The sequence below is a fragment of the Trachypithecus francoisi genome, unplaced genomic scaffold, assembly GCF_009764315.1.
Source record: "Trachypithecus francoisi isolate TF-2019V2 unplaced genomic scaffold, Tfra_2.0 Lachesis_group0, whole genome shotgun sequence".
In the NCBI taxonomy this organism is placed as follows: domain Eukaryota; kingdom Metazoa; phylum Chordata; class Mammalia; order Primates; family Cercopithecidae; genus Trachypithecus; species Trachypithecus francoisi.
The window spans coordinates 22,838,537-22,866,383 of NW_022681453.1; the positions used below are offsets into that span (position 1 = coordinate 22,838,537).

Consider the following 27,847-nt stretch of genomic DNA (forward strand, 5'->3'; position numbering starts at 1 on the left):
GATACCATTCACCAACTGCTAACGTTTGGGGCATCATTTCCTAAGGCTTCCACATCATGGTCATGAAAGTTTTATGTGGACCCTTGAAAAAGTCAGAAGGTCAGAGCACAGAAGAAAGAATCCTAATGAAGATTTATGAAATGTCAAAATTAACAAATCTAAAATCTAGTTTAATTTCAGCAAGAATGACAGCTTTGACTGGCTTGTACTTAGACGTCGGCGGAAGTAAAACTGATCAGAACTTCTAAAGTGGGAACTCACTGGGAACCATCCCCACAGGTTCTCCCACAGTAATGCTTAGGCATCCATCCTAGTGGGAAGAAGTCATTTGGTAGAAACCTTATGTTTCGCCTAGGTGAGACACTTGCACCTTGAGGGCCTTGGACGAATAAAAGGGTTAACCCAAGTGTTGAACACTACTTAACTATCTCTGGACTTTTGTTCTGTGTTCATGGATTGAGTAATCTTAATGTAAACAGGCACCTCAGCAGCTGTGTCCCCTTAAGCGGATTTTATTTAGCAGCTGAGTTACCCACGTCACTTGGCAGTCATAGATTTTCAATTTTTCCTTGTGCCAAGAGGGCAGCTGGAATGATTTGAGTACTCATTAATTTGGGAGAAATATGAGCTACACAAGTCTTCTGTATGGTGTTGTACCAGGATAAGCAGATCAGGGTAGAAGCAATTTGCCCTATCCCAAAGGGGCCCTAGGATTTTAATAAACTGGTTATGAAAATTCTATTTCTTTGCAATTTGAAGCAGCTAATTAGAGCCTGTAATTTCTCTCCTATAACGAGAGTGGATGAAGGTTAACGGTAGGCCTCCTGGGCACTTTCACATTCATTTACAGAGAGAAATCAGGTAACAGTTGTAGCTAATTAGAGCAGGGTATTAAATATTTAGTCTATCTTGATGTAACTTAGAGAACACATGCATGTTGTTGGGGTATGGAAAATGATAAAGGGAAGTTAAATTTAATTTTTAATCAAAGATAAACTTAAAGGCAGTATAATAATTTTAGCACTGACTACCCTAACCTGACAGCCAGAGCGGCAGTTGCCTCCAGCGGTCTGAACTGTCAAGATAAAGGAAGATGATGTCGATTTAATTTCATCAGTGAACATGTTGCCCAAGTTCAAACGGCTGGGATTTATGCCATCTGCACAAAGTACAAAGAACTCGATTTTTATTGTAGTAGTGACATAAAAAAAAAAGCGCCTTCTTGATGTTTCAGAATTTGGGGTTTGAGTTTGGATGCTGTGAGGGCATATCATTTGGATAACAGTTTGGGGGAAGTGTCCTAAGGAAGATATCTCATTCATAGGCATTTTTAAAAGAGAGGATTTGTGTCTGGCGAAACTGTTCCCTGGAAGGAAATTGTTCCCCAAGAGGCTGGGCAGGCTTAGCAACGGGGTAGCATTGTGTTGAGTAAAGTCTAACTTTGCCACAGACTGATACCTAAACTGTTGCATGCTGAGGACAGTAAGTCATTCTCTTGTCATACCCAACTCAAATGATCTTCCTAAAGCGGGACTCAGTTAAGTCAGGACATGCATATCAGAAAGAAATCCACCCCATGACTGCTTTTCCCTCAGGGCCTCACACAAGGGTAGACCATCTTCACAGTGAAGTCAGTTCACAGGAAAGCTCTCAGGACTACTGCAACTTCCCTGGAAGCAGACTTTTAGGAGGCCAGCATAATACAAAAAGGGCAAAGATGTGGGGAAAAGATGAAAAGGCTAATAAAAATAGAAAGACTCTAAAAAGTAACTCTAAGGTGTACATCCCTCTAACTTCCCTGATTTATCGTGGTGTGTGACACCCCATCACTACTCTGGTTGTTTCATTTGGGGATGCTCAAAGCATCTTTGCAGATCTGCAGGAAATAAATGGCAACTCACAAAGACCATCTGATTTTGCTACATTGTCTTCCAGTTGCCAGTTATTACAAAATGGTTTCTGAGAGCAGTAATCCTTTGGAAATGCCTGTTATTGGGGGATAATAACTGGTTGTCAGAGCATTAACCGTCCTCGGCTTCACTCTGGGCTATTATATAACAAAAGAATGAACTGGTGGTGAGTCTGCCAGGTGTATTAAATTATATCATGAATTATAGAAGTTCTGTGATGGGGATTAGCATCCCGAAAAGACTTATCAGAAATTGCCAAACTCATTATCTGCTGAAGCAGGAGACTGGCCTCAGGCCTGGGGATGCAAGGTTTGAGTGTAACCATTAAGGCATTACCTTCAGTCCTTCTCTACCCTAGCATGGAGACAGACAGGAAGCACACCACCATTTCTTCTCTGTTCTTCAGCCACTGAAGAAAATCAAAATATACCGTGTTAACCAGAGTAGCAGCAAAGCTGTATTGACAATGAATTTACACATTTCCTTGACTTCTTGATGGCAGAACTGCTGCTTAGGCAGTCTTCTGCAGTCACAGGATGTAGTGGATCCTCCTAGCATTTTCAGGGTCTAGATTCTGTTCCCTGGTACCCTTAGGACAATAGAGATGAATGGTGAGCCTTCAGAAACCATCACCTCTGGGAAGCTGTGTCCCCACATCACATACACCCACAATCACTCCTAGCATTTACACATCACATTGAGCTCAGGACACATTTTGGGTCAGAAGTTTTCCAAAGGGACAAAGCATGAAATGAAATGAAGGTTGAAGTCCCTTGGAAATAAGCTTTCCACTGCAAACACACAGATAAATGAGGACTTGCCAGTTCTCAGCAGCTTTGGATGACCCTTCACATAACTGTTGATCTAATCCATTGTTGAGATAAACTGCAGGATGGTAGTACTTCTAATTAATTTTCAGTAGAACATCTTTATGCCTGTGAGACCCTTTTAATAGCACATTACCTCTATAATCTATGCTTCTACTCTTAAGCATCTATACTTAAGACATGCATGATGTATTTGCTACCTGGATATCATCTATATGAAGTTGGGGATTGGGTCACCATTATATTCCTAGTACCTCACTCAGAGCCACATAGGAGATCCTCTGTAAATGTTTAGTAAGTGGAATTGAGTGGAATTTTTTTCTTAAAAATACTTTTCTTATAGAAAACAGCATTACATGTTAATTCTAGAAAATTTTATATAGTGGTGCCAAGATGGCTGAATAGGAACAGCTCCAGCCTCCAGCTCCCAGCATGAGTGGCACAGAAGATGGGTGATTTCTGCATTTCCAACTGAGGTACCAGGTTCATCTCACTGGGGTGTGTCAGACAGTGGGAACAGGACAGTGGGTGCAGCCCAACAAGTGAGAGCTGAAGCAGGGCAAGGCACCGCCTCACCCGGGAAGCGCAAGGGGGAAGGGAATTCCCTTTCCTAGCCAAGAGAAACTGTGACACACAACACCTGGAAAATCGGGTCACTCCCACCCTAATACTGTGCTATACTAAGGGTCATAGCAAATGGCACACGAGGAGATTATATCCTGCACCTGGCTTGGAGGGTCGGACGCCCACGGAGCCTCCCTCATTGCTAGCACAGCAGTCTGAGATCTAACTGCAAGGTGGCAGCGAGGCTAGGGGAGGAGCGCCTGCCATTACTGAGGCTTAAGTAGGTAAACAAAGCAGCTGGGAAGCTCGGACTGGGTGGAGCCCACCACAGCTCAAGGAGGCTGGCCTGCCTCTGTAGACTCCACCTCTGGGGACAGGGCATAGCCAAACAAAAGGCAGCAGAAACCTCTGCAGATGTAAATGTCCCTGTCTGACAGCTTTGAAGAGAGTAGTGGTTCTCCCAGCATGGAGTTTGAGATCTGAGAAGGGAAAGACTGTCTGCTCAAGTGGGTCCCTGACCCCCGAGTAGCCTAACTCAGAGACATCCCCCACTAGGGGCAGACTGACACCTCACATGGCTGAGTACACCTCTACGACGAAGCTTCCAGAGGAACGATCAGACAGCAACATTTGCTGTTCAGCAATATTCACTCTACTGCAGCCTCCGCTGCTGATACCGAGGCAAATGGTCTGGAGTGGACCTCGAGCAAACTCCAACAGACCTACAGTTGAGGGTCCTGACTGTTAGAAGGAAAACTAACAAACAGAAAGGACTTCCACACCAAAACCGCATCTGTATGTCACCATCATCAAAGACCAAAGGTAGATAAAACCACAAAGATGAGGAAAAAGCAGTGCAGAAAAGGTGGAAATTCTAAAAATCAGAGTGCCTCTCCCCCTCCAGAGGAATGCAGCCCCTTGACAGCAATGGAACAAAGCTAGAAGGAGAATGACTTTGATGAGTTGAGAGAAGAAGGCTTCAAACAATCAAACTTCTCAGAGATAAAGGAGGAATTACAAACTCAGCACAGAGAAACTAAAAACCTTGAAAAAAGTTTTAACGAATGACTGACTAGAATAACTAATGTAGAGAAGTCCTTAAACGACCTGATGGAGCTGAAAACCATGACACGAGAACTTCGTGACAAATGCACAAGCTTAGTAACTGACTCGATCAACTGGAAGAAAGGGTATCAGTGATTGAAGATCAAATGAATGAAATGAAGTGAGAAGAGAAGTTTAGAGAAAAAAGAATAAAAAGAAATGAACAAAGCCTCCAAGAAATATGGGACTATGTGGAAAGACCAAATCTACGTCTGATTGGTGTGCCTGAAAGTGATGGGGAGAATGGAACCAAGTTGGAAAACACTCTGCAGGATATCATCCAGGAGAACTTCCCCAACCTACCAAGGCAGGCCAACATTCAAATTCAGGAAATACAGAGAACACCACAAAGATACTCCTCGAGAAGAGCAACTCCAAGACACATAATTGTCAGATTCATCAAAATTGAAATGAAGAAAAAAATGTTAAGGGCAGCCAGAGAAAAAGGTTGGGTTACCCACAAAAGGAAGCCCATCAGACTAACAGCGGATCTCTTGGCAGAAACTCTACAAGCTAGAAGAGAGTGGGGGCCAATATTCAACGTTCTGTTTTCAACCCAGAATTTCATATCCAGCCAAACTAAGCTTCATACGTGAAGGATAAATAATATCCTTTACAGATAAACAAATGCTGAGAGATTTTGTCACTACCAGGCCTGCCTTACAAGAGCTCCTGAAGGAAGCACTAAACATGGAAAGGATCAACCAGTACCAGCCACTGCAAAAACATGCCAAATTGTAAAGACCGTCAATGCTAGGAAGAAACTGCATCAACTAATGTGCAAAATAACCAGCTAACATAATAATGACAGCATCAAGTTCACACATAACAATATTAACCTTAAATGTAAATGGGCTAAATGCTCCAATTAAAAGACACAGACTGGCAAATTGGATAGAGTCAAGACCCATCAGTTTGCTGTACTCAGGAGACCCATCTCAGATGCAGAGACACACATAGGCTCAAAATAAAGGGATGGAGGAAGATGTACCAAGCAAACAGAAAACAAAAAAAAGGCAGGGATTGCAATCCTAGTTTCTGATAAAACAGACGTCAAACCAACAAAGGTCAAAAGAGACAAAGAAGGGCATTACATAATGGTAAAGGGATCAATTCAACAAGAAGACCTAACTATCCTAAATATATATGCACCCAATACAGGGGCACCCAGATTCATAATGCAAGTCCTTAGAGACTTACAAAGAGACTTAGACTCCCACACAATAATAATGGGAGGCTTTAAGACCTCACTGTTAATATTAGACAGATCCATGAGACAGAAAGTTAACAAGGATATCCAGGAATTGAACTCAACTCTACACCAAGTGGACCTAAAAGACATCTACAGAACTCTGCACCCCAAATCAACAGAATATACATTCTTCTTAGCACCACGTTGCACTTATTCCAAAATTGACCACATAGTTGGAAGTAGAGCACTCCTCAGCAAATGTAAAAGAACAGAAATTATAACAGACTGTCTCTCAGACCACAGTGCAATCAAACTAGAACTCAGGATTAAGAAACTCACTCAAAACCACTCAACTACATGGAAACTGAACAACCTGCTCCTGAATGACTACTGGGTACGTAATGAAATGAACCAGAAATAAAGATGTCCTCTGAAACCAATGAGAACAAAGATACAGCATACCAGAATCTCTAGGACACATTTAAAACAGTGTGTAGAGGGAAATTTATAGCACTAAATGCCCACAAGAGAAAGCTGGAAAGATCTAAAATGGACACTCTAACATCACAATTAAAAGAACTAGAGAGGCAAGAGCAAACACATTCAAAAGCTAGCAGAGGGCAAGAAATAACTAAGATCAAAGCAGAACTGAAGGAGATAGGGACAGAAAAAACCCCTCAAAAAAATCAGTGAATCCTGGAGCTGGTTTTTTGAAAAGATCAACAAAATTGATAGACTGCTAGGAAGACTAATAAAGAAGAACATAGAAAAGAATCAAATAGACGCAATAAAAAATGATAAAGGGAATATCACCACCGACCCCACAGAAATACAAACTACCATCAGAGAATACTATAAACACCTCTATGCAAATAAACTAGAAAACCTAGAAGAAATGGATTATTTCCTGGACACATACACCCTCCCAAGACTAAACCAGGAAGAAGCTGAATCCCTGAATAGACCAATAACAGGTTCTGAAATTGAGGCAATAATTAATAGCCTAGTAACCGAAAAAAGTCCAGGACCAGATGGATTCACAGCTGAATTCTACCAGAGGTACAAAGAGGAGCTGGTACCATTCCTTCTGAAATTACTCCAATCAATAGAAAAAGAGAAAATCCTCCCTAACTCATTTTATGAGGCCAACATCATCCTGATACCAAAGCCTGGCAGAGAAACAACAACAGCAAAATAATTTTAGACCAATATCCATGATGAACATTGATGCAAAAATCCTCAATAAAATACTGGCAAACCGAATCCAGCAGCACATCAAAAAGCTTATCTACCATGATCAGTGGGCTTCATCCCTGGGATGCAAGGCTGGTTCAACATAGGCAAATCAATAAACGTAATCCAGCATATAAACAGAACCAAAGACCAAAACCACATGATTATCTCAACAGATTCAGTAAAGGCCTTTGACAAAATTCAACAGCCCTTCATGCTAAAAACTCTCAATAAATTTGGTATCGATAGAACATATCTCAAGATAATAAGAGCTATTTATGACAGACTCACAGCCAATCTCATACTGAATGGGCAAAAACTGGAAGCATTCCCCTTGAAAACTGGCACAAGACAGGGATACCCTCTCTCACCACTCCTATTCAACATAGTGTTGGAAGTTCTGGCCAGGGCAATCGGCAAGAGAAAGAAATAATGGGTATTCAATTAGGAAAAGAGGAAGTCAAATTGTCCCTGTTTGCAGATGACGTGATTGTATATTTAGAAAACCCCATTGTCTCAGCCCAAAATCTCCTTAAGCTGATAAGCAACTTCAGCAAAGTCTCGGGATACAAAATCAATGTGCAAAAATCACAAGCATTCTTATACACCAATAACAGACAAACAGAGGGCCAAATCATGCATGAACTCTCATTCACAATTGCTTCAAAGAGAATAAAATACCTAGGAATCCAACTTACAAGGGATGTGAAGGACCTCTTCAAAGAGAACTACAAACTACTGCTCAATGAAATAAAAGAGGACATGAACAAATGGAAGAACATTCCATGCTCATGGATAGGAAGAATCAATATAGTGAAAATGGCCATACTGCCCAAGTTAATTTATAGATTCAATGCCATCCCCATTAAGTCACCAATGACTTTCTTCACAGAATTGGAAAAAAATACTTTAAAGTTCATATGGAACCAAAAAAGACCCCACATTGCCAAGACAGTCCTAAGCCAAAAGAACAAAGCTGGAGGCATTACACTACCTGACTTCAAACTATACTACAAGGCTACAGTAATCAAAACAGCATGGTACTAGTACCAAAACAGAGATATAGACCAAGGGAACAGAACAGAGCCCTCAGAAATAATACCACACATCTACAACCATCTGATCTTGGACAAACCTGACAAAAACAACAAATGGGGAAAGGATTCCCTATGTATTAAATGGTGCTCAGAAAACTGGCTAGCCATAAGTAGAAAGCTGAAACTGGATCCCTTCCTTACTCCTTATACAAAAATTAATTCAAGATGGATTAGAGACTTAAATCTTAGACTAAAATCATAAAAACCCTAGAAGGAAACCTAGGCAGTACCATTCAGGATATAGGCATGGGCAAGGACTTCATGTCTAAAACACCAAAAGCAATGGCAACAAAAGCCAAAATTGACAAATGGGATCTAATTAAACTAAAGAGTTCTGCACAGCAAAAGAAACTACCATCAGGGTGAACAGGCAGCCTACAGAATGGGAGACAATTTTTGCAATCTACTTATCTGACAAAGGGCTGATATCCAGAATCTACAAAGAACTCAAACAAACTTACAAGAAAAAAACAACCCCATCAAAGAGGAGTGGGCAAAGGATATGAACAGACACTTCTCAAAAGAAGACATTTATGCAGCCAACAGACACATGAAAAAATGCTCATCATCACTGGCCATCAGAGAAATGCAAATCAAAACCACAATGAGATACCATCTCATACCAGTTAGAATGGCGATCATTAAAAAGTCAGGAAAGAACAGGTGCTGGAGGGGATGTGGAGAAATAGGAACACTTTTACACTGTTGATGGGACTGTAAACTAGTTCATCCATTATGGAAGACAATGTTCCAATTCCTCAAGGATCTAGAACTAGAAATACCATTTAACCCAGCCATCCCATTACTGGGTATATACCCAAAGGATTATAAATCATGCTGCTATAAAGACACATGCACATGTATGTTTATTGCAGCACTATTCACAATAGCAAATTCTTGGAACCATCCCAAATGTCCATCAATGACAGACTGGATTAAGAAAATGTGGCACATATACACCATGGAATACTATGCAGCCATAAAAAAGGATGATTCGTGTCCTTTGTAGGGACATGGATACAACTGGAAACCATCATTCTCAGCAAACTATCGAAAGAACAGAAAACCAAACACCGCATGTTCTCACATAGGTGGGAATTGAACCGTGAGATCACTTGGACACAGGAAGGAGAACATCACACACCAGGGCCTGTTGTGGAGTGGGTGGAGGGGGGAGGGATAGCATTAGGAGATATACCTAATGACGAGTTAATGGGTACAGTACACCAACATGGCACGTGTATACATATGTAACAAACCTGCACGTTGTGCACATGTACCCTAAAACATAAAATATTAAAAAAAATTCGAGAAAATTTGTAAAAAAACATTAAAAAGCAGATACTGGGAATGAAACAGGGATCACTTGTTATCCGCCCTCTAGAGATTATGGCACTAGACACTTTTTGCATATATCTTCCCATTATTTTTCTATGCATGTATATATATATTTGTGTGTGTGTGTGTGTGTGTGTGTGTATACACATACACATAAATGGGATCAGACTGTATATGGGGCATTTTGGAACCTCTTTTGTTCATTTAGTGATGTCTTTCCAAGTCATTAGCAATCAACTTTCCCATTATTTGTGATGGTTTTGTGAAAGTTCATGATTAAATGTACTATAATTTAATCCCCTTCTGTGATATATTTAGGTTGTTGTAATTTTTCTCTAATGTGAACAGTACTGCAACTTATATTCTTTCTGCTAAATCTTCATTTCTTTATATGATTGTTTCCTTGTGTTGATTTCCTAGAAGTAGAATTGCTGTGTCAAAGGTTATGCGCATTTAAAATATTTAATAGATGTGGCCAAGTTATTTTCAGAAAACTTATGCCAGTTTACATTCCCCTCAGTAGAAAGGATATTTCCCAATACCCTGGTTGTTAACACATCATTTTCAATTTGATAGGCAAAAACAAACAAAAATACTTTAAACCTTGTATTTGTATTTGTGCTTAAAAGTGAGCTTGGACATCTTGTTCTCTGTCTTTTGTTTGTTTTTGTTGCCATAGGTAGTACTTCTGGGATCTGCTGGTTCACGCACTTTGTCCTGTTATTGTGTTCTCATGTCATAATGTAGCAATTAAGAAAATGAGCTTTGGGGTCCCACATGCCTTGAAAAGGTCCAGTAGCTATCATTTGCCTGCTGTGTGACCTGGGACAGATTCTCACCCTTTGTAATCCTTGGTTTGTTCAACTGTTAAATAAGAATGACAGTGACCACCTCAATGCAGTCGTACCATGTATGGTACCAGGTCTGGGGCTGATGTTCAACATGCTAGGTTTTAGTACTTCAGCCCTCATTTAATCCCCCTATTTCTTTTAGCATGTTCTTACTCTTTATACCATGTTGGATTATCCCCACTTAGCTTAATTGTATGCAGTAACCTTACTCATTTTTGGGGTTTTTGCTGTGGATTGGCAGTTGGGAAAACAACAGTGAACAAAACTAATGTATCTCCATCATGAAGCTGATATTCGTGTATGTGTGTGTGTGTGTGTGTAGGGAACAGAATATAACAAGAGGACAGACAAAATAAGTGTAAATTACACCATGTGCTATGCAGAAAACCAACAGAGGCTAAGACAGAGACTAAAAAGGGGAACTTACGATTTAAGGAGAGAGGAAAGGGTCTTTTGGAGATGGAAAGTTCAATGATAAGACCTAAAAAAATAGGAAGGAGATAGTTGTGTTAAAATATTCTAGTGCAGAGCAGGCAGGTGGGCAATATGTGCAAAGGCCCTGTGGCAGGAGAGAACTTTAGGTGTCAGAGGAATTTTTTACAAGTCTAGTCTGGGAAGAAGAGGGAGGGTGATTGGGAATTTGGCAACTGGGGCTGAGTAGGGGGCAAATGGAGGTGAGATTACGAAACAGGGAAGGGGCCAGCGCATTTTGCCTTTTATTTTAAATACGGGAAGGCCTTTGTAGAGGTGTGAGCAAAGGGGGGGGTCTCTATCCTTTTTTTTTGAAATGGAGTCTCACTCTATTGCCCAGGCTGGAGTGCAGTGATGCAGTCTTAGCTCACTGCAGCCTCCACCTCCTGGGTTCAACCGATTCTCTTGCCTCAGCCTCCTGAGTAGCTGGGATTATAGGCATGCACCACCACTCTCAGCTAATTGTTTGTATTTTTAGTAGAGGTGGGGTTTTGCCATGTTGGCCAGGCTGGTCTTGAACTCCTGACCTCAGGTGATCCACCCGTCTCAGCCTCCCAAAGTGCTGGAATTACAGGTATGAGCCACCACGCCCGGCCAGAGGGACTCTATCTTATTCCCGTTACAACAAGCTCTCTCTGGGGCAGGATAGCAGTGGAAGAGCTCAGGTAAGAATTCCACCTGGTTCTCCAAGTGAGAGGCATTGGTGGCTTGGACTAAGAAATTAGTAGAGGAGATAGAAGTCACAGAATTGTATTTTAGCAAGAAGGTTCCAAATAAGTTATTTCTTCACTCTGTGTTGTTCAATAGGACCATTTTTAACACTGGCTGTCATTAGAAATTGCCCAGTGCTCTAGAAGAGTGAGTTTCCAGGTGGCAGATAATCTGGCTCCTCTCTTCAGTGTGGTAGGGTACTGGTGACGTGTCCTCAAATTTACTCTTCAGGAAAAGCTCTAGTCTCCCAAAAACCCATGTTTAAAATGAAAGATTGCAGAACTTCCTGCAGTCCACAAGAGCCATTGGCTTTGACCAGTCTCTAGACTCCCAACTGAAGGAAACATATTTTGAAAAAGTCAGCTGAGTTACAGCACATGGTATCTTTCTCCTCTCTTGATCCCCATGAAAAATGCTGACCCTAGAAAAACAACAAACAAGCAAATAAACAAAACTATGAGGGTGAGGAAACAAGATAGAGGCCAGCTCTCAAGACCGTTTACTTTATTCTCTCTTAAAATACATTGTTCCTCTTGGTTTGGATTTCCCTGATTTGTTTGCTCCCTTGCAGAGCACCCTTTGCCATCATCCCTGTACATTTCCATGTAAGTTCTGCCTATGGATTTATAGCTTCTCTACTGACAGGAAGCTCTTTGAAGACAAGAATGATCTAGGATCCCATATGATCCCACCTTCTTCAGCCCTTATCTGTCACAATGCGTTTTTCTCCCATTATTGTATGACCAGTTACTTTTAACTTAACTTTTCTTGACTTTTCTTGCTTTTCTCTTACATGTAAGACTTGGGGCTGGCACAGTGACTCACATGTGCAATCCCAACACTTTGGGCGGCCAAGGCGGGAGGCTATCTTGAGCCCAGGAGTTTAAGACCAGCCTAGGCAATATGGCAAGACCTCATCACTACAAAACATACAAAAATTGGCCATGTGTGGTGGCACACGCCTATAGTCCCAGCTTCTTGGGAGTTGAGATGGGAGGATTGCTTTAGGCTGCAGCGAGCCGAGATCATGCCACTGCGCTCCACCCTGAGTGACAGACCATCTCAATAGGAAAAAAAGACTTGGCAGAGATGGAAGAAAGGAATATGGAGGCACTTGGGGAGGCCGAGGCGAGTGGATCACCTGAGGTCAAGATTTCGAGACCAGCCTGGCCAACGTGGCAAAACTCCATCTCTAGTAAACATATAAAAATTAACTGGGCATGGTGGTGTGGGCCTGTAATCACAGCTGCTTGGGAGGCCAAGGCAGAAGAATTGCTTGAACCTGGGAGGCAGAGGTTGCAGTGAGCCAGGATCGCACCACTGCACTCCAGCCTCGGTGATAGAGTAAGAGTCCTTCTCAAAAAACAAGCAAACAAACAAAAACCATGGAGAGGGCCTGCAAGGTTATTTCTAGGAACAAACAGTTGGAGAAGTCATTGGGATTCTTTTGGCCTCAAATATTCATCTTACCAGTGCACTATGCTTAGAAAAGGAATAGGATGACTTTGCATTTACATGATCCTCCTTATCAACTGGAGCTGGGGCCATAGAATCCAAGATTGCATATGTCCTATTCAGGGAAACCAAGCTCTTTGTGGGGAGGGTACAGTAGTGACCCAGTTCTGGAATGACAGAACTATTTACATATGGTTTTATATATGTATAAAGAAATACATATATTTTCTTCATATTCCTTTGTCTTCCCCATTCTATAAAAAGTATTTCAAGAGCTTACAAATTCCACAAGGACAGAGACCATATGGATTTTTTCCTCCCCATTGTGCCTCCAGCATGGAGCAGGATGTTTAGTATCTAGCAGGTATTTCCAGTTAATACAGTTAATACTTAATGGATGGAAGGCTAGGTGGGAGGGTAGGTGGATGGGAAACATAAAACAGAAAAGGTAACACAAGTCAGTTGTCAGTAGCAAGGAGAAAAGGACACCAAAGACAGGGGAGCCACAGAATACCTGGTCTCCGATAGGGTATTTGAGCCCTCTGCTTGAGCCAGTCTGCATATGCAAAGAGGGAACCAGGACAGCTGTACAAATCATGGTCTGAGAGATTAAGATGTAATGATTGCTTTGGATAAAATACAACTCATACTGACTGAAGGTAAGAAATAAACTTTCCCTGGGGCTTCTCAAAAAGAAAATAATGGTTGCCCCAAATTCTCAGGAACATTGACTTGCCTTGCCACCCCATTCACCTGAGGCTACTGCTCACTGAAGTCCTACTGGCAGCTTCCTACAGTAGGGTCTTCAGCCAGGGAGGCATGCTTCCATAGTGGGAGTTGAGGATCTTGGGTTGGTAGAACCCCTGGAAGGGCAAGAGGTTGGTATACAGAGAGTGAGCTTGTACAGATCACCAAAAACCCATGAGTCATTCTGATCTGTCCTTCCCCCTTCCACAGGGAGCCATGTCCCTACCTGTCTGCCTTTTGGAGAATCAGAGGCAAAACAGAGTGAACACTGTCCTCAGCAATATCCTTGCAGTTGTCTGACGAGTCCTTGACTTTTCTTACTGACAGAAGTCCCAGAAGGCAGTAGGTGAGGTGACAAGGGAAACTGCTATTTTGGACTAATTCCTAGTGACAGGGAGGATGGGTTGGGAAAATATAAATGACAAGAATCTTGGGAAAAGGCAACTGTGCTAGCTTCGAATTCACAACAGCTGTTGGTTTTAATGAGTCTGAGAATGATTTGGGCAGAATCCAAAACTCCTGACTCCTCGACCTGTAACCTGCTGCTGTGCTGCTTCTCCAGGGTGGCACGAGAGGGGACACTGTGCAGATGCATGCGGCTTCTTTCTGTGGGGTTTTGGCCCCAAATCCCAATGAGAACATCACGAGGATTCCAGCTGCGCCCAAAACCAAGTGGGTCTTGGTCGGGTACCCTGATGTGGGCCCTCGGGGTCTCACTGATCCAGACGCAGTGGGAGGCAAAGGGAGACAAACTCAGGGTAGGGGTGGATAGCAGGAAGGGAGAGCGTTAAAGGAAGAGATTTCTCTACGGCCTAGAGAGACACACCCAGGTCATGTCATCAGGCTTCACACTCAGACCTTTCCCTGTTTCTCTGTTCTATTTTTCTCTCTTTAGGGTCTAGGCAAAGAGCATGTTTGGAGATCTCCTTTTAGAAGACCCCTCTTCCTTTGCAGAATTAATCCTCCCCTGCCCCTCAAGTCCTAAACATTTTACTCTATTTGATCCATTTCACAACAGCCATTTAACAACATCATTCTGGTTCTATGATGTTGACCAATTTACAAGTAAGGAAAATGAGACTTACAAAGATCAAGTGACTTGCTGGGCAAGGTGGCTAACGCCTATAATCCCAGCACCCTGGAAAGCTGAGGTGGGTGGATAGCTTGAGCTCAAGAGTTCAAGACCAGCCTGGGCAACATGGTGAAACCCCATCCAAAGAAAAAAAAATAAGAAAAATTAAAAAATAAGACTGTTCTTTTACCAGGCTCTGGAAATGCCCTCTTCATTGCAAATCAGGGATCCATGTATGTGTTGGTCTGCTTTGGAGTTTTCTTTGCTGGTCCATTGGATGATTTTTGTATTTGTACGCTAAAGCCACACTGCCTTAATTACCATACTTTATAATAAACCTTGATAGACAGTGAGGTAATTATCCTGCCTTGTTCCTATTTTTTTAAGGAGAGTTTTTGGATATTCTCATTCCTTTGTATTTTCATATAAATTTATTTAATTATTTAATTTTTTTTTTGGAGACAAGGTCTCTGTCTGTCACCCAGGCTGGAGTGCAGTAGTGGATCTCGGCTCAGTGCAACCTTGACTGCTGCCCCCGACAACTCAGTCTCCCAAGTAGCTAGGACTACAGGTGCGCACCACCACACCTGGCTAATTTTTGTATTTTTTGTAGAGATGAGGTCTTGCCATGTTGCCCAGGCTGGTCTCAAACTTGTGGGCTCAAGCAGTCTGTCTGCCTCGACTTTAAACAGCACTGGGGCCGGGTGCGGTGGCTCATGCCTATAATCCCAGTACTTTGGGAAGTCGAGGTGAGTTGATCTCTTGAGCCCAGGAGTTCAAGACCAGCCTGGCCAACATGGCAAAACCCCATCCCTACTCAAAATACAAAAATTAGCCAATGTGATGGTGCATGCCTGTAGTCCCAGCTACTTGGGAGGCTGAGTCATGAGAATTGCTTGAACCTGGGAGGCAGAGGTTGCAGTGAGCTGAGATCGAGCCACTGCACTCCAGTCTGGGCAGCAGAGTAAGACTGTGTCTCAAAAATAATAAATAAATAAATAATCAAGTAACTTACCCCAAGGCCTCACAGCTCATTTGAGGGAAGACTCAGATTCTGAATATGGGGGTATCCAATTCTTAGCCCTGTTTGGTAACCACTGCTTTCTGCCAACTTGTCCACCCACTCAGCTCTGGCTTCCATGAAATGATGCCATCTGTCCACTCTTACAGAGTGTAGAGAAAAGGAGAGATTTCCACTGAAAGCTGCTTGGAATAGCAACCATCACATTGCTATTTTAAGATGTGATCTTTTCCCCACTAGGGAATCCCTGAAGCAGGCAGTTATTTAAAATACAGTTGGCTTCAATCTTTGCATGGCTTCCATCTAGAATCAAGAGGCAGGCACCTAAGAAGAAATATTATAATACTGATCATCCATCCATGGGAGGCCTTGCATAAGACACTATTTTTCTGGTCCCTGACTATGAGGCTGTAATAACAAAGACCAGACCTTTTTCATACTTCCATTTCCTCATATGTTATCGCTGAGCTTCAGGAGAAAACGAAATCATGGGAATTGAGCATAGAGAAAGTAAAATCTCAACTGATTGATAACAGATCAGTCTGGAAAAATAGAAAAGTATTGAAAATGGGATCGCAATGAAGGAATGAGCTCTATGCTGATAAATTCAACTATGTCCCATGCTGACTTCCTTTAATTTCCCAAATTTGTGAAAAGAAGGATAGAAAATGTGGGTAACTAATATTCGTTGAGAATACTCCATGCCAGGTACTGAATTGGGCACAGGTGCCTCCTTCTGCTCTCACATCTATGTTTCGGTTTGGAAGTAGAAATAAACATAAGTAAACTAATAAATCATTAATGTAACTTAAGAATATACTGAGTATCATGAAGGAAACTAAAGGGGTGATGAGGATGAGGGTAGCTGGGGTGAAAGAGGGTTAGCCATGCAACCAGGAGGTGAGGGGCACTCCAGGCAGTGGGAGAGGTGGACTGAAAAACTGGAAAGCCAGAAGGAGTTGGTCATGTTTCTGGACCTTCCAGGGCATCTTAGCTGTGGTGTTAGGAGTTTAGAATGTATTCCAAGTACAATGGGATGGCACTGGAGGGCTTTAAGCTAGAGAGTGACACAGCCCCATGATGTTTTATGAACATAACCATCGCCATCCCAATTTGTGGAACAATTTATTCCCCTTTGACATAAGTCAATTTTCTGATCTGTTTTTGGTTAACTTGATGGATTTACATGTGTTAGTTGCCTTTTTGTTCATGGTATTGAATCTGTCGTCCTTCTTGAAAGATGGAGCATACCTACGAACAAATGGCTGTCACCACTTGATCTCTCAGGGTTTCGGAGGGCAAGGGAAGCAGAATGGGGCTTCTGAGCCATATAAATCCTAGGCCATGTAGTGTCCAGCAGCCTGAAGCTTGGAGACAGGTTTCTTTCAGGATCCCTAGTATCAGTAGACAGGGATTTTATGGTGTTGGCCAATCAACAAGTGTTTGAGTGCTGGCCCTGTGCCAAGCACTGTGCTGGATTCTACAGACTCAGTTCTGTCTGTCTGTCCCTTCTATCCCTGCTCCTTTACATGTGGTCATGCAAAGGCTTCATGATGTGATGTTCATCATAAAAACCCAAGGTCCACAGTGATGCCTATTCTGTCTCCGGGCTCCTGATTTCTCCACAATGTCCCTCCATGTAGAGGACTCACTTCTGATATGACTTTTCTGGATCTGAATATGAATAGCTGATATCTGGTCAGCACAAAACTGTCACAGAATGGGCATGTAAATGACCAGATGAACTTCTTTCTCAATTTGGTGGGCATATCCACTAAGAGGGCCCATCTTGATCACCCAAAGAAACCATTTTGATTTTGAGGAATTTGTAGTGCAAAATACGAGAGATTTATAAGACAGGGGTTCTTAACCTGGGAGCCAGATGTTCCTAGACAATCCAGATCTGGGTTTTGGTGGAGGAAATGCCCCAGCCCTCATGAATTTTATCTGAAATTGTGAGTATATAGCCTTTGGATTTTGCGGGGAGGGAGTAAGGGGTAGGAGAAGGTTTATAGCCCCTGCCAAGTTCTCAGTGGATCCTTTGACTCTCCAAGGGTTATAAAAGTTGTAATTGTTATTATAGCTCTACTGTTCCTGATTATGTTAGAAACTGTCAACCCTGTTATCTTTGGTATTGACAAACATCAGTGATAGTTTGTCAAAACCCACCCCTGTGAAAAATCCCATTCTTCACCCACAGGAGTCAGCCTCCTCTTCAACCAAACTTCTGGGCAGGATGAGGGAAGTATCTATGGATGGAAGACTTGGCTTTCCTTGGCTCTCTTTGTTTAGTTTCACTGCATCAAGTTATCTGAAATGCGAGTGGGATGCAACTCTAACTGAATGGGATTTGATACTTCTGACCTGTCCTTGCTTCCACTGTCTCATTTGCTGTTGATCACCAGTGTGAGGTGGGTGGGTGGAGGATCCCCACGTTGGGGGAGGTGCAAGTACAGCTCAGTAGGTTTAAATACTTCACTCAAGATCAGCAAGTCAGTAAGTGCAGCATTGGACCCACCTGGAACAAATAATACTTGGTTGTTTTAAGAATACCTAGAATTTGTTTTAGTCAGGTGTAACAAGGTACACAGACACAGAAATGATTGTCATGAAGGAAGAAGTATATTGTATCCATAGTTTCCTAGAAGCAGAAGGCATGCCATACCATGAAGGCCCACACAGGGAAGTGCCAAGACAAGATGAGTGGGCAGAGAGAGAGATCTAGAGGGCAGAAGCCTTTATTGTGTTTTCCATGGGAAGAAAGAGGCAAAGCAGGCCAACCAGGCTTAGCATTAGGTAGTCAATCATCTCAGTGGGCACTGGGGTAGAAGGGCTGCCCCTAGTTGTCTGCTACCTGGTCCTGGGGTGATTAGGGCAGGTGGTATGACCTCGAGTGTGAGAGCCTGATGGAGGTAGGTGATTGGAGGCGTGGGCTGTGGATTGGTTGATTTGTGTATCAGAAATGCACTTGCAGGCCAGTTGCTTACTATCTCCAGGAATTAGCTAACCCTAGGAGGGACCGTCCCTCCAAGGTTATAAGGCCTCAGACATCAGAGCAATAATAGTACAGAAAATCCAAAGACATGGTTAATATACTGACTCTGTCCCCTGAATGAATTCAGTGAAGCTGGACAGTCTAATAAATTGCATCACACACCTTTGAGGATGTTTGCAGCTTGACTTCTTACTGCTCCATGGAGCTGTGTGTAATCTCTTGTGTTCCATTGTACCAACTCCAGGTCATAGTCTCTGGGTGGCCAAGAAACACCTGTCTCCTTCACCTTGACAAAACACATGGCCATAAAACTAGACTTTTATCTCTTTGGCCAGAAGATTACAAATAACAATTTTTTTTTTCTGAATTGGAATTTTTTTTTTTTCCACACATGAGGTATCAGGCACTCGTGCTTGGGAAAAGGAGATTATATAGACTCTTAGAGCGTTCCCAAGGTGACAGTCCATTTTTCATAATGATCTATGATATTCGTTTGTTGAAATTTTATTACTTTTGTAATTTAATTCAATTTATCCCATTTTGTTGCTTGTTCAGGGTAGCGTTACCATGGTTGCCTTTCTCTTCCTTCTGGATAAGGATGTTTCTTTTTTTATTATGAGCATGATGGCTTCTAGATTAAAACAGCCTGCTCAATATAACTGTTTCCTTTGGAGTCAACCTTCTCTGAGCCCATCTCTACTCTTGTAGAATTTTCATGAAGATAAATATTGGCAATGATTTATGAAGCATTTATGTGAGTAATCAGGTTCCAACCCTTATCTTCTTCTTAAAGATTAAAGATTTTATTCAGAAATGCTTCTCTGTACCAGAAATCACAGAAATGAGCAAATAACTATGAAAGTTCATTAGTAATATCTTTTGTGAAGATATAGATTAAGAACATATTCATTAGCTGCAAATTGACTTTAAAACATAAAGGAGACCCCTTTCTAAAGCGAAGTCATTCATCATTTTGAGAAATCCTGGAAGTATTTAAGGGAATAACTGAGTTGGGCAGTGAGTCCAAAAGGACATGAGCAGGTGAGAGGACAGGAAGATGACAGGAAGGCAGAAGAGACAGGAAGGCATGCCTAATACAGAGGCTGCCACTTAGCTAAATGAAAATTTAGAACCCATGAATGTGGGAATCCATAGGTAATGAATAGATTCGATAGCAAATGACATTGACATAAATGATTCATATAAATTGCTTGCTTTTAAAGGTAAAAGGAATGGATTTATAGTTAAATGTTTTTTAAAATAAAAGATTACCTTCTTTTTTCTATAAAAGTATAGACTGTTTTTTGAGGCTCATAAGTGCTCGGTCTCCAAACCTTCCTTTCCTCTGCATCTGGGAGCAAGAGTGGAATTATTGTAATTCCAAAGATTGTGAAGACCCAGCTCAGCAGCTACAGACAACAGGATACAAATCTGCCCTTTCTTGGGGAAAGAGGAAAGTGTAGTTAGCTAATCCTGCTTGCCAAGTCCGGCTGATATCTCATGATCCTGCCTTCTTTGGTTGACACAAGCTTTTTAAAAAATGTCATTTTGATCCAGCTTCTCTATTTTTTTTAACCACCCACTAGATTGTAAACTCCTTAAAGTTTTGCCTCAATCCTTAGTAAACTGTAGGAATAGCTTTCCTGGAAATGGCTCCAGTGATTTCTTAATGTTTGGTCTCACTTAGACCTCATCTGCTTGGTGGCATTTTTTCAAAGTGTTGGCCTTAGCCCGCCTGTGTCAGACCCACCATGGGCATTTTAAAAAATGTGTATCCCTGGGCCTACTTCATTCTGAACCTCAGGAGGGTGGGTGCTAAGACTCCAACTTCAACATGTGATTCAAGGCCCCTGGTGATACTGATGCCTTGTGAAGTCTGAGGACTCTCACTGCCCTGGCCAGAGCCACTGTCATCTCTCACCTGGAACATTGCAGTGGCCTCCTACTTACTACCTCTGTTTCTACCCTTACTCTCTATGGCTATGGATGGGACATGGGCATTCAGAATTATAAGATTATCATAGGATAATGGAATGGGCCGTCAGGTTGAGTTCATGTTCATGAACCTATGCTTTCCTTTGGCTCATGAACCTGTTCATGGCCTATGCTCTACCCTGCAGCCAGAATGATCCTTTTACATTATGTATCAGCTCATGTCAGACTTCCACTCAGTGCCTCCTGAAAAAAAAGAAAAAGTGACTCGCAAGGGTCCATGTGATGTGGCACCCATTGTATTTCCAAGTTAATTTCCTGCAACCTCTGCTAGGTGACTGTATTCCATTAACATAAGCCCCTTCAATATCCCTGGAGCTTCCCTGTCACAGCGACCTTGTACCTTTTGTTCCCTTCACCTGGAATGCTCTTTCCCATTAGCTATGTGGCTTGTTCCTTCTCCCCCACTCCATTTTGTCTAGATCTCTGATCAAATATCATCTTATCAGGAAGACTTTCCTGTCTTCCTTTTCTAAAAATGCAGCCCCCCTATCACTCTCCATAACCTTACTTTGCATTATTTTCTTTATCAGCATTTAATCCAACAAATACATAAACATTCTATATGAATTTGCCATTTGTTATGTTTCCCTCCCAAGAAAATGTGAAGTCTCTGAGGGCAGAGTTTGTTTTGTTTATCCATGGTAGCCTTGGCACCAAGAATGATCCCTGGCACGTGGTAGGCACTCATGAGTTACACGTGATAGATGACAAACTGCTACTCTTGGACTCTCTCAGAAGCACAAGGCTTTCTTCATTATTGAAGGGAGATCTGCAGGCAGCAGCAGCCTATTTTCTGTCTGTGCAATTGCCCCATATAACTCTCCTGGTAGCCACTTCCCTCCCCTAATTTTAATGGCTGCAGAAAGGAGAAAATTTGATTCATTATCTTTACAAAGTCACTATCTATCTTCCCCAGAGGTTAAGAAGAAGGGTACCCCTCTCAGTTTCTGATGGGGATTGCATCTATGTGAGTAAAAAGCGTTTTTGCTTTTTTGAAAAATCTGGATGAGTTTGTTTTTGTTCCATTGGGGAAATTTTATACTAAGTAGATTAAAGTAAGTGACTTTGAACTTTGAAAGTCTACATCTTAACGTTTTATGAAGCTTAATTTGGTTTGTAGAACATTTAAAGACCATCCAAACTTAAGTGGGAGATCAAAATGAGCAAATAGGCTGATGCAGACTTCTTTTTACCCCTGCCTTTGAGCTGCATTAATGAAAGTGGTGCGCTCCATGCCTGCAGATGATGGGCATGAAAGCCTGGCTTTCCAGAGAGCTCAGGTGTATGCCACAGAACTATGCCACAGCACCTTCCCATGGTTGTCTGTGCCATGTGCCTGGCCTTCAGGACCACCCCAGATCTGGCTCTGCTTCACACTCATTGCATCAGAAAAGTAGCTGGGCTCAAGGCAGACCACTGAAAGTTTGTTATGTGGTGCTTCCTAAGGAAGAAACTCCAGTTGTTGGAAATAAGATCCATTAGGGTATAGAATCTGTTAACAATGGAAATTAGGAGCGATTTGACTGTTGTTCACAGAGGTTTTGCACTCAGTTAAATGAGTAGTAGCGTAAGGCAGTACTGACTGGAATATGCAAGGCCAGGACGTCATTTCCACATGTCATCTCTTTTTTGTGTTTGATTTTCACTGCAACGTTTATTCTTCCTGTGTGCTAACAGAATTGTTCAGGAAATAGCAATGTCACTTTCTTTTCACTTAAAATGATCTTTAATTATTAAAGCAATGCTAGTTTATTTGTAAAATGGTATAAAATTTATGAAATAAAAAGTGTGAGGCCACTTTTAGAAAAAAATAGAATTTTGTGCTACACAAAACCCACAACTTCCTTTTCACTTTTACCAGTGCATCATGGATGAGGACATAGCTGCCGGATAGCCTACTATACGAATGTACCATGAACTTTTAGCCAGTCAGCTATCAAGAAAGACTTAGAATTTAACAGTTTTTGACCTTTACAAGTAATGAAGGTGAACATCCGTGTACTTTTAATTGTGTATTTTTGTAAATGTCTAAATCTGAATTCTAGGGCTTCCAGAAAATAAGTACTCTCTTCTACAACTTCTGTCATTTTTGTTGTCTCTTAGTCCCTGTAAGCATTTTATTTGTTGTTCCAGCTATAAGATAAATGCTTAGGGGTGGAATTACTGTGTAAAAAAAATACACAAATATAAAATGCTATTATTAAATTTCTCTCCAAAATATTTCCTACTTTAAACTACTTTAAAGTAAAATCTCTTTTCTTCTGTGGTCAGTTGAAAGGCATTATTGTGAGAGATGTAGGGTGTGAACCCAGCATCCTTTGATTATGTTTATTTTGTAGGCAGGCATGCAACAAGTCATTTTCACGCCATTTCTGCTCAGATAAGGAGGTCAGTGTACTGGGAGCCAACGACTACAAATCAATGGAAATATTGAACATTGTTCTGATTTTCTTTCATAAGCAATAAAATAACATATAAACCAACAAAACAAATATAATACCCATAAACCCCTCAGCACATTACCTGACCCAGGGGTTGGTGCTGATTGTAGCAGCCACCGTGGTGGTGGTGGTCATGGTGGACTGTGCTGGTGAGGTAGGGGACCTGGTGATGGTTTTCATTATTGTGGTTATTGTTAGCACAATTATTCTTAAGCAGCCATGTCTGATCTGAAGTTTGGCGTGATCCTACTGGTTTTCCAAATAGGATTCCCTCTTTTAAATGAGGAGTTATAGAAGTTTCGCTAGTGATTCACAGTATTGTTCTGGAGTTTTAACTGTGTCTCCAAGAGAACTCAGTTTATATAAAGGTTCTTCATCTAGACAGCAGAGGAGGCTGGTACTCACAGCCACCTTTGCTCAAAAATATGGGTTGTTCTGTGTTGGGTCTTTGTTTATAAAGATAGACTCATTGCTTCATTTCCACAGAGGCATCTCTTATGCTTTCTTGCTTGCCAAGGAGCCAGTGGGGATACAAGTTTTTATTGGTCTAGTTTAAAGAGCTTAAATTTGAAATTAAAGACAAAGATTTATGAGAAAGCATGGGTCTGGTCTCAAGAGACTTGATTCTAGTTCATCCTGGATTCTGTGTGTGCTGGCTCTGGGCCTTGGAGCTGGTTGGGATCTTCTGTATTGACCAAACCAGCATCTCCCAAAGGTTGAAAACAGATACCAGTGCTATCCTGAGAGAAGTCCTCTCTCATGAGATGAAACTTTGATGAAATTAAGCAAAACACTTTACTTAACTGGGCCTCAGTTTCTCCCCTCAATCAGAGATTCTCAGTTAAGTGCTGACAGTGGACAGGCAGAGAAAGTGAACAGGGGGTGCAGCTATATGAAGGAGGGTCAATGGTAATCACTTTTGGCAATATGAGGCTGGATCTTTGCTTTTCTTTTCTTTTTTTTTTTTTTTTGAGACGGGGCCTCACTCTATCACCAGTCTGGAGTGCAGTGGCGCAAACTCGGCTCACTGCAACCTCTGCCTTAGGGTTCAAGCAATTTTCCTGCCTCAGCCTCCTGCATAGCTGGGACCACAAATGCATGCCACCATGCACAGCTAATTGTTTTGTATTTTTAGTAGAGATGGGATTTCACCTTGTTGGCCAGATGGTCTCAATCTCCTGACCTCATGATCTGCCCACCTCGGCCTCCCAAAGTACTGGGATTACAGGTGTGAGCCACTGTGCCCAACTGGATCTTTGCTTTCTGTTCCCCCCAAGAGAAGCCAGAATCTCCCAATTTAAAAAAACAAAACAAAACAACCATATCCTCACTCCCAAATGTGACTCTGATGGGAATGGTGTGGAGAAGAGCCAGAGGACTGGAGAGAGGTCTGTCTGCCTGCCCATCCACCCAGAAAGCCCCCTTGCAGGAGCTATGATAAATAATGGCCTTACCAAGCACAGATGAGCACAGACTGACATTCCATAATAATAACGTGCATTTACATATCTCTTTAAGTTGGGAAGAAACCATTACCTCGCAACTAGCCTTCAAATTATAATGCCCAGATTCGAGGATATGCATAATTAAAAGAGAATATTCATTTTTACAATCCACTGTAAGCATTTATATCTTTTTATGTCTCCATGTATTGAGTATCGATGTTCCAAGTGCAGTGCTCCATCAGGGCCCAGCCAGGTAAAGGAGACATCCCTTCCTTCCCTCGTCAAGTGGATACCCTAGCGAGCAGATTGACTTCACAGAGCAGCTACACAAAATACTAGCTAACCACAATTGTAGCAAAGGCTGGGGAGGAGCAGTAGGAGCACTTGACCCACCAGACTAGAGGAGCTGGAAGGACATCACCTGGTAAAGCCTTTGATACCACCTGATGAGTGTCATTCATCTAATGCCATGTCTTCATTGACCTCAGTCACAAAGAGGTGGCCACAGGCTGCACATGGCCCATCAGAAGGGTTTTGTTTGGACTGTGTAGCGTTGACCCACATACCATTTTAAATTGAATTAAAGGATTTTAACCTTTTCATTCCTTATATTTTTTTCATTTAACCTTAAATACCATCTGGCAGGTAGGTCATGCTTTGCTTCAAAGAGTTCTGACCTCATAAGAGAGGGTTGAGAAACCAATAGAAAATAAGAAAGCCAAGGTTTTACATATGTTCTTTGCTCTTCAGGAACCAAAAGCTTAGGAAGACTAGAAAGATTCCCCATAGGTCTCCTGGCCACAAGCTGTGTCTCTCATCTCAGTTAATTATCTTCTAATACCATGCCAGACACCACAGATGGTAAGAGAGTGTCTGCAGCCTGTCCTCACCATTGGAGGGAAATGTTGAGGGTCTTTCAGGGGCATTTTTATTCCCAAGAAGAGCACACTCTGCATTTCCTGTGTGAGTGGGGAAAATGGTTAGGGATTTGGTCCAGACTTAGATGATACTTGTCCATATGTGTGGAGCAAGCCCAGGCCCGTGAGGCTGCCAGTCTCCCATTCCCAGTTATTCTTCTCTGTCATGATCTGCACACCGAAAAACAGCCACCACCAGTGCCATATGGTTTAAAAGATCAAAGGCCCCAGTTTTGAATATAATTTTAGCTGACTATACTTCAGATGTCTTAAATATGTTCCTGCAGATGGGAAGCATGGAGCATTAAAGAGGTAAGCCACATGTGTGTGAGCCATGCATGTGATCTGCACAGGATGGCAAAAAGTGAATGCCACTCAGCCATGCGTTTGTCTTCCTTTCAGGTTCGCATCTTCACATACCTCATTGGACGAGAGGCTGCGTTTGCAGACAATCTAAAGTGGATGGCCTGTGCCAACAAAGGTGGGTCTTCCCAATGTGCTTGGCTCTGAATAACTTCCACCTACTTTTGCAGAATTAGGAATATTCATGAGAAAGTAGAGAGTTCTAATAATTCTAAGATAAAGTTTGGGTGTATCTAAGTGATTACTGATAGACCTGTAATGGTTTCTTCCAAATTATGGGGTTTTTTGTTTTTTATTTTTTTGTGGACAGAGTCTTGCTCTGTTGCCCAGGCTGGAGTGCAGTAACGCGATCTCAGCTCATTTCAGACTCTGCCCCCCGAGTTCAAGTGGTTCTTGTGCCTCAGCCTCCCGAGTAGCTGTGATTACAGGTGTGCCCCACAATGCCCAATTAATTTTTGTATTTTTAGTAGAGACAGGGTTTTGCCATGTTAGCCAAGCTGGTCTCAAACTCTGGAGCTCAAGTGATCTGCCCGCCAAAGTGGCCTCATTACAGGCATGAGCCACCGCACCCAGTGCCAAATTTTGAGGACATAGTCAAGTGGAGTGGTTAAGTCTTTCCATTCTTCTGATTAGTAGATGAGTAGCCTTGGGAGAATTACTATGGCAGAGACATTTACTGTGCATCAAATATCCATATGCTCTCTCATCATTCGCAGCCTTCTTGCATATAGGTGGGGACTTCAAGACTGGTTCTGGCCAATAGGGCGTGAGTGAAATCAGCCTGAGTCATTTCTGGGCTAAAGCATTTGAGAGCTAGTGTGGTGGTGTTGGTACTCTCTTCTGTTCTAGTGAACTCTGAAGGTACATGGTCCAGACAGAACAGTCACGAGATGCAGCAGCCTTCATTAGCCTGGGTCCCTGAGTGAACACATGGAGCAGATGACTTTCACTGCCCCTTGCCTCTGCCAACCCACACTGGATTATAAATAGTGTTCATAACAAATAAACTTTTGTGTTGAGCCACTGAGATTTTTAGTTTGATATGTTCTTATAGCATAACTTTACCTATATTACTAATTAAGTTGGTCAACTTTAACTTGCCTCAATGTTCAAACACTCAAAATGGTAACGGTAATAATAATTCTTCCTTTAATTTTTTTAACTAACAAAATTATTTATATTTATGGCATACAACATGATGTTTTGAAGTATAAGTACATTGTGTAATGATTACATCAAGCTGATTAACATATGTATTGCCTTACATCTTTATAATTTATTTGTGATGAGAATACCTAAAATCTATTCTCTTAGCAACTTTCAAGTGTATAACACATCGTTATTAACTATGGTCACTATGTTATATTATATATCTCTTGAACTCATTCCTTCTGTCTAACTGAAAGTTTGTATCCAGTTCTTCCTTTGATTCATATTAATGAAATGGTGCATATTAAGTACCTCGTTCAATACTAGGACATAAGAAGTGCTCAGTAATCATTAGCTTTTTTATATTCATAAGGTTAATTGATTACCAATCCCCTGTTGCATGTCAGAAACAAATAGTTTGGGGACAGCACTGGAAAGTAAGTAATAGGGCTGCCCAGTCTGTGAAGGCCTTGTTTTCATTTTATAAGCAGCCAAGAAGGCAAAGCATAGCAAGTTAATAGGTGGGAGAGTCCAGACCCCTTGTATCCAAATTGAGCAATCACTCTCCACCAACTATATGCAAGTTACCAAACCTAGCTGGGTAGGTCTGAGTCATGTCATCTACAGAGCAGAGGTGGTGACAATACCTTCTCCTCAAGCATGTTGTAGGCATGACATGATGCCATATAAATAAAGTTGGTAGCTTGGTCTCTGGTATGTAAGTACCCTGAGTTATTCTCTCATGTTATGTTGATCTCTGGGTCCTGTTTGCCTCCCTTCTGAGGTTACAAGCTCCACGAGAGCAGCCTTTGACTCTGATTTCATCTTGGGTGCTCTGACAGAGCCCAACCTCATACCACAGTGTGTGCTCCTTTGATGTTTGAAAAAATAGGTAAGTCGACTCTAAATCCTAATAAAGGAAGGTAGGCCCTGTTGCACAGTAGATTGA

The 27,847-nt window shown here is 41.9% G+C and overlaps 1 protein-coding gene across 2 annotated transcripts in view; it reads left to right on the top strand.

The window, feature by feature from the left end:
- The window catches only part of CACNA2D3 (calcium voltage-gated channel auxiliary subunit alpha2delta 3), a 967,057-nt gene that overhangs the window by 622,844 nt on the left and 316,366 nt on the right, over positions 1-27,847 (top strand). For both annotated transcript variants that reach the window (XM_033210152.1, XM_033210151.1), the window contains exon 12: positions 25,789-25,867. In XM_033210152.1, the coding sequence (XP_033066043.1) occupies positions 25,789-25,867 (79 nt within the window). The remainder of the gene's footprint in view (positions 1-25,788; positions 25,868-27,847) is intronic.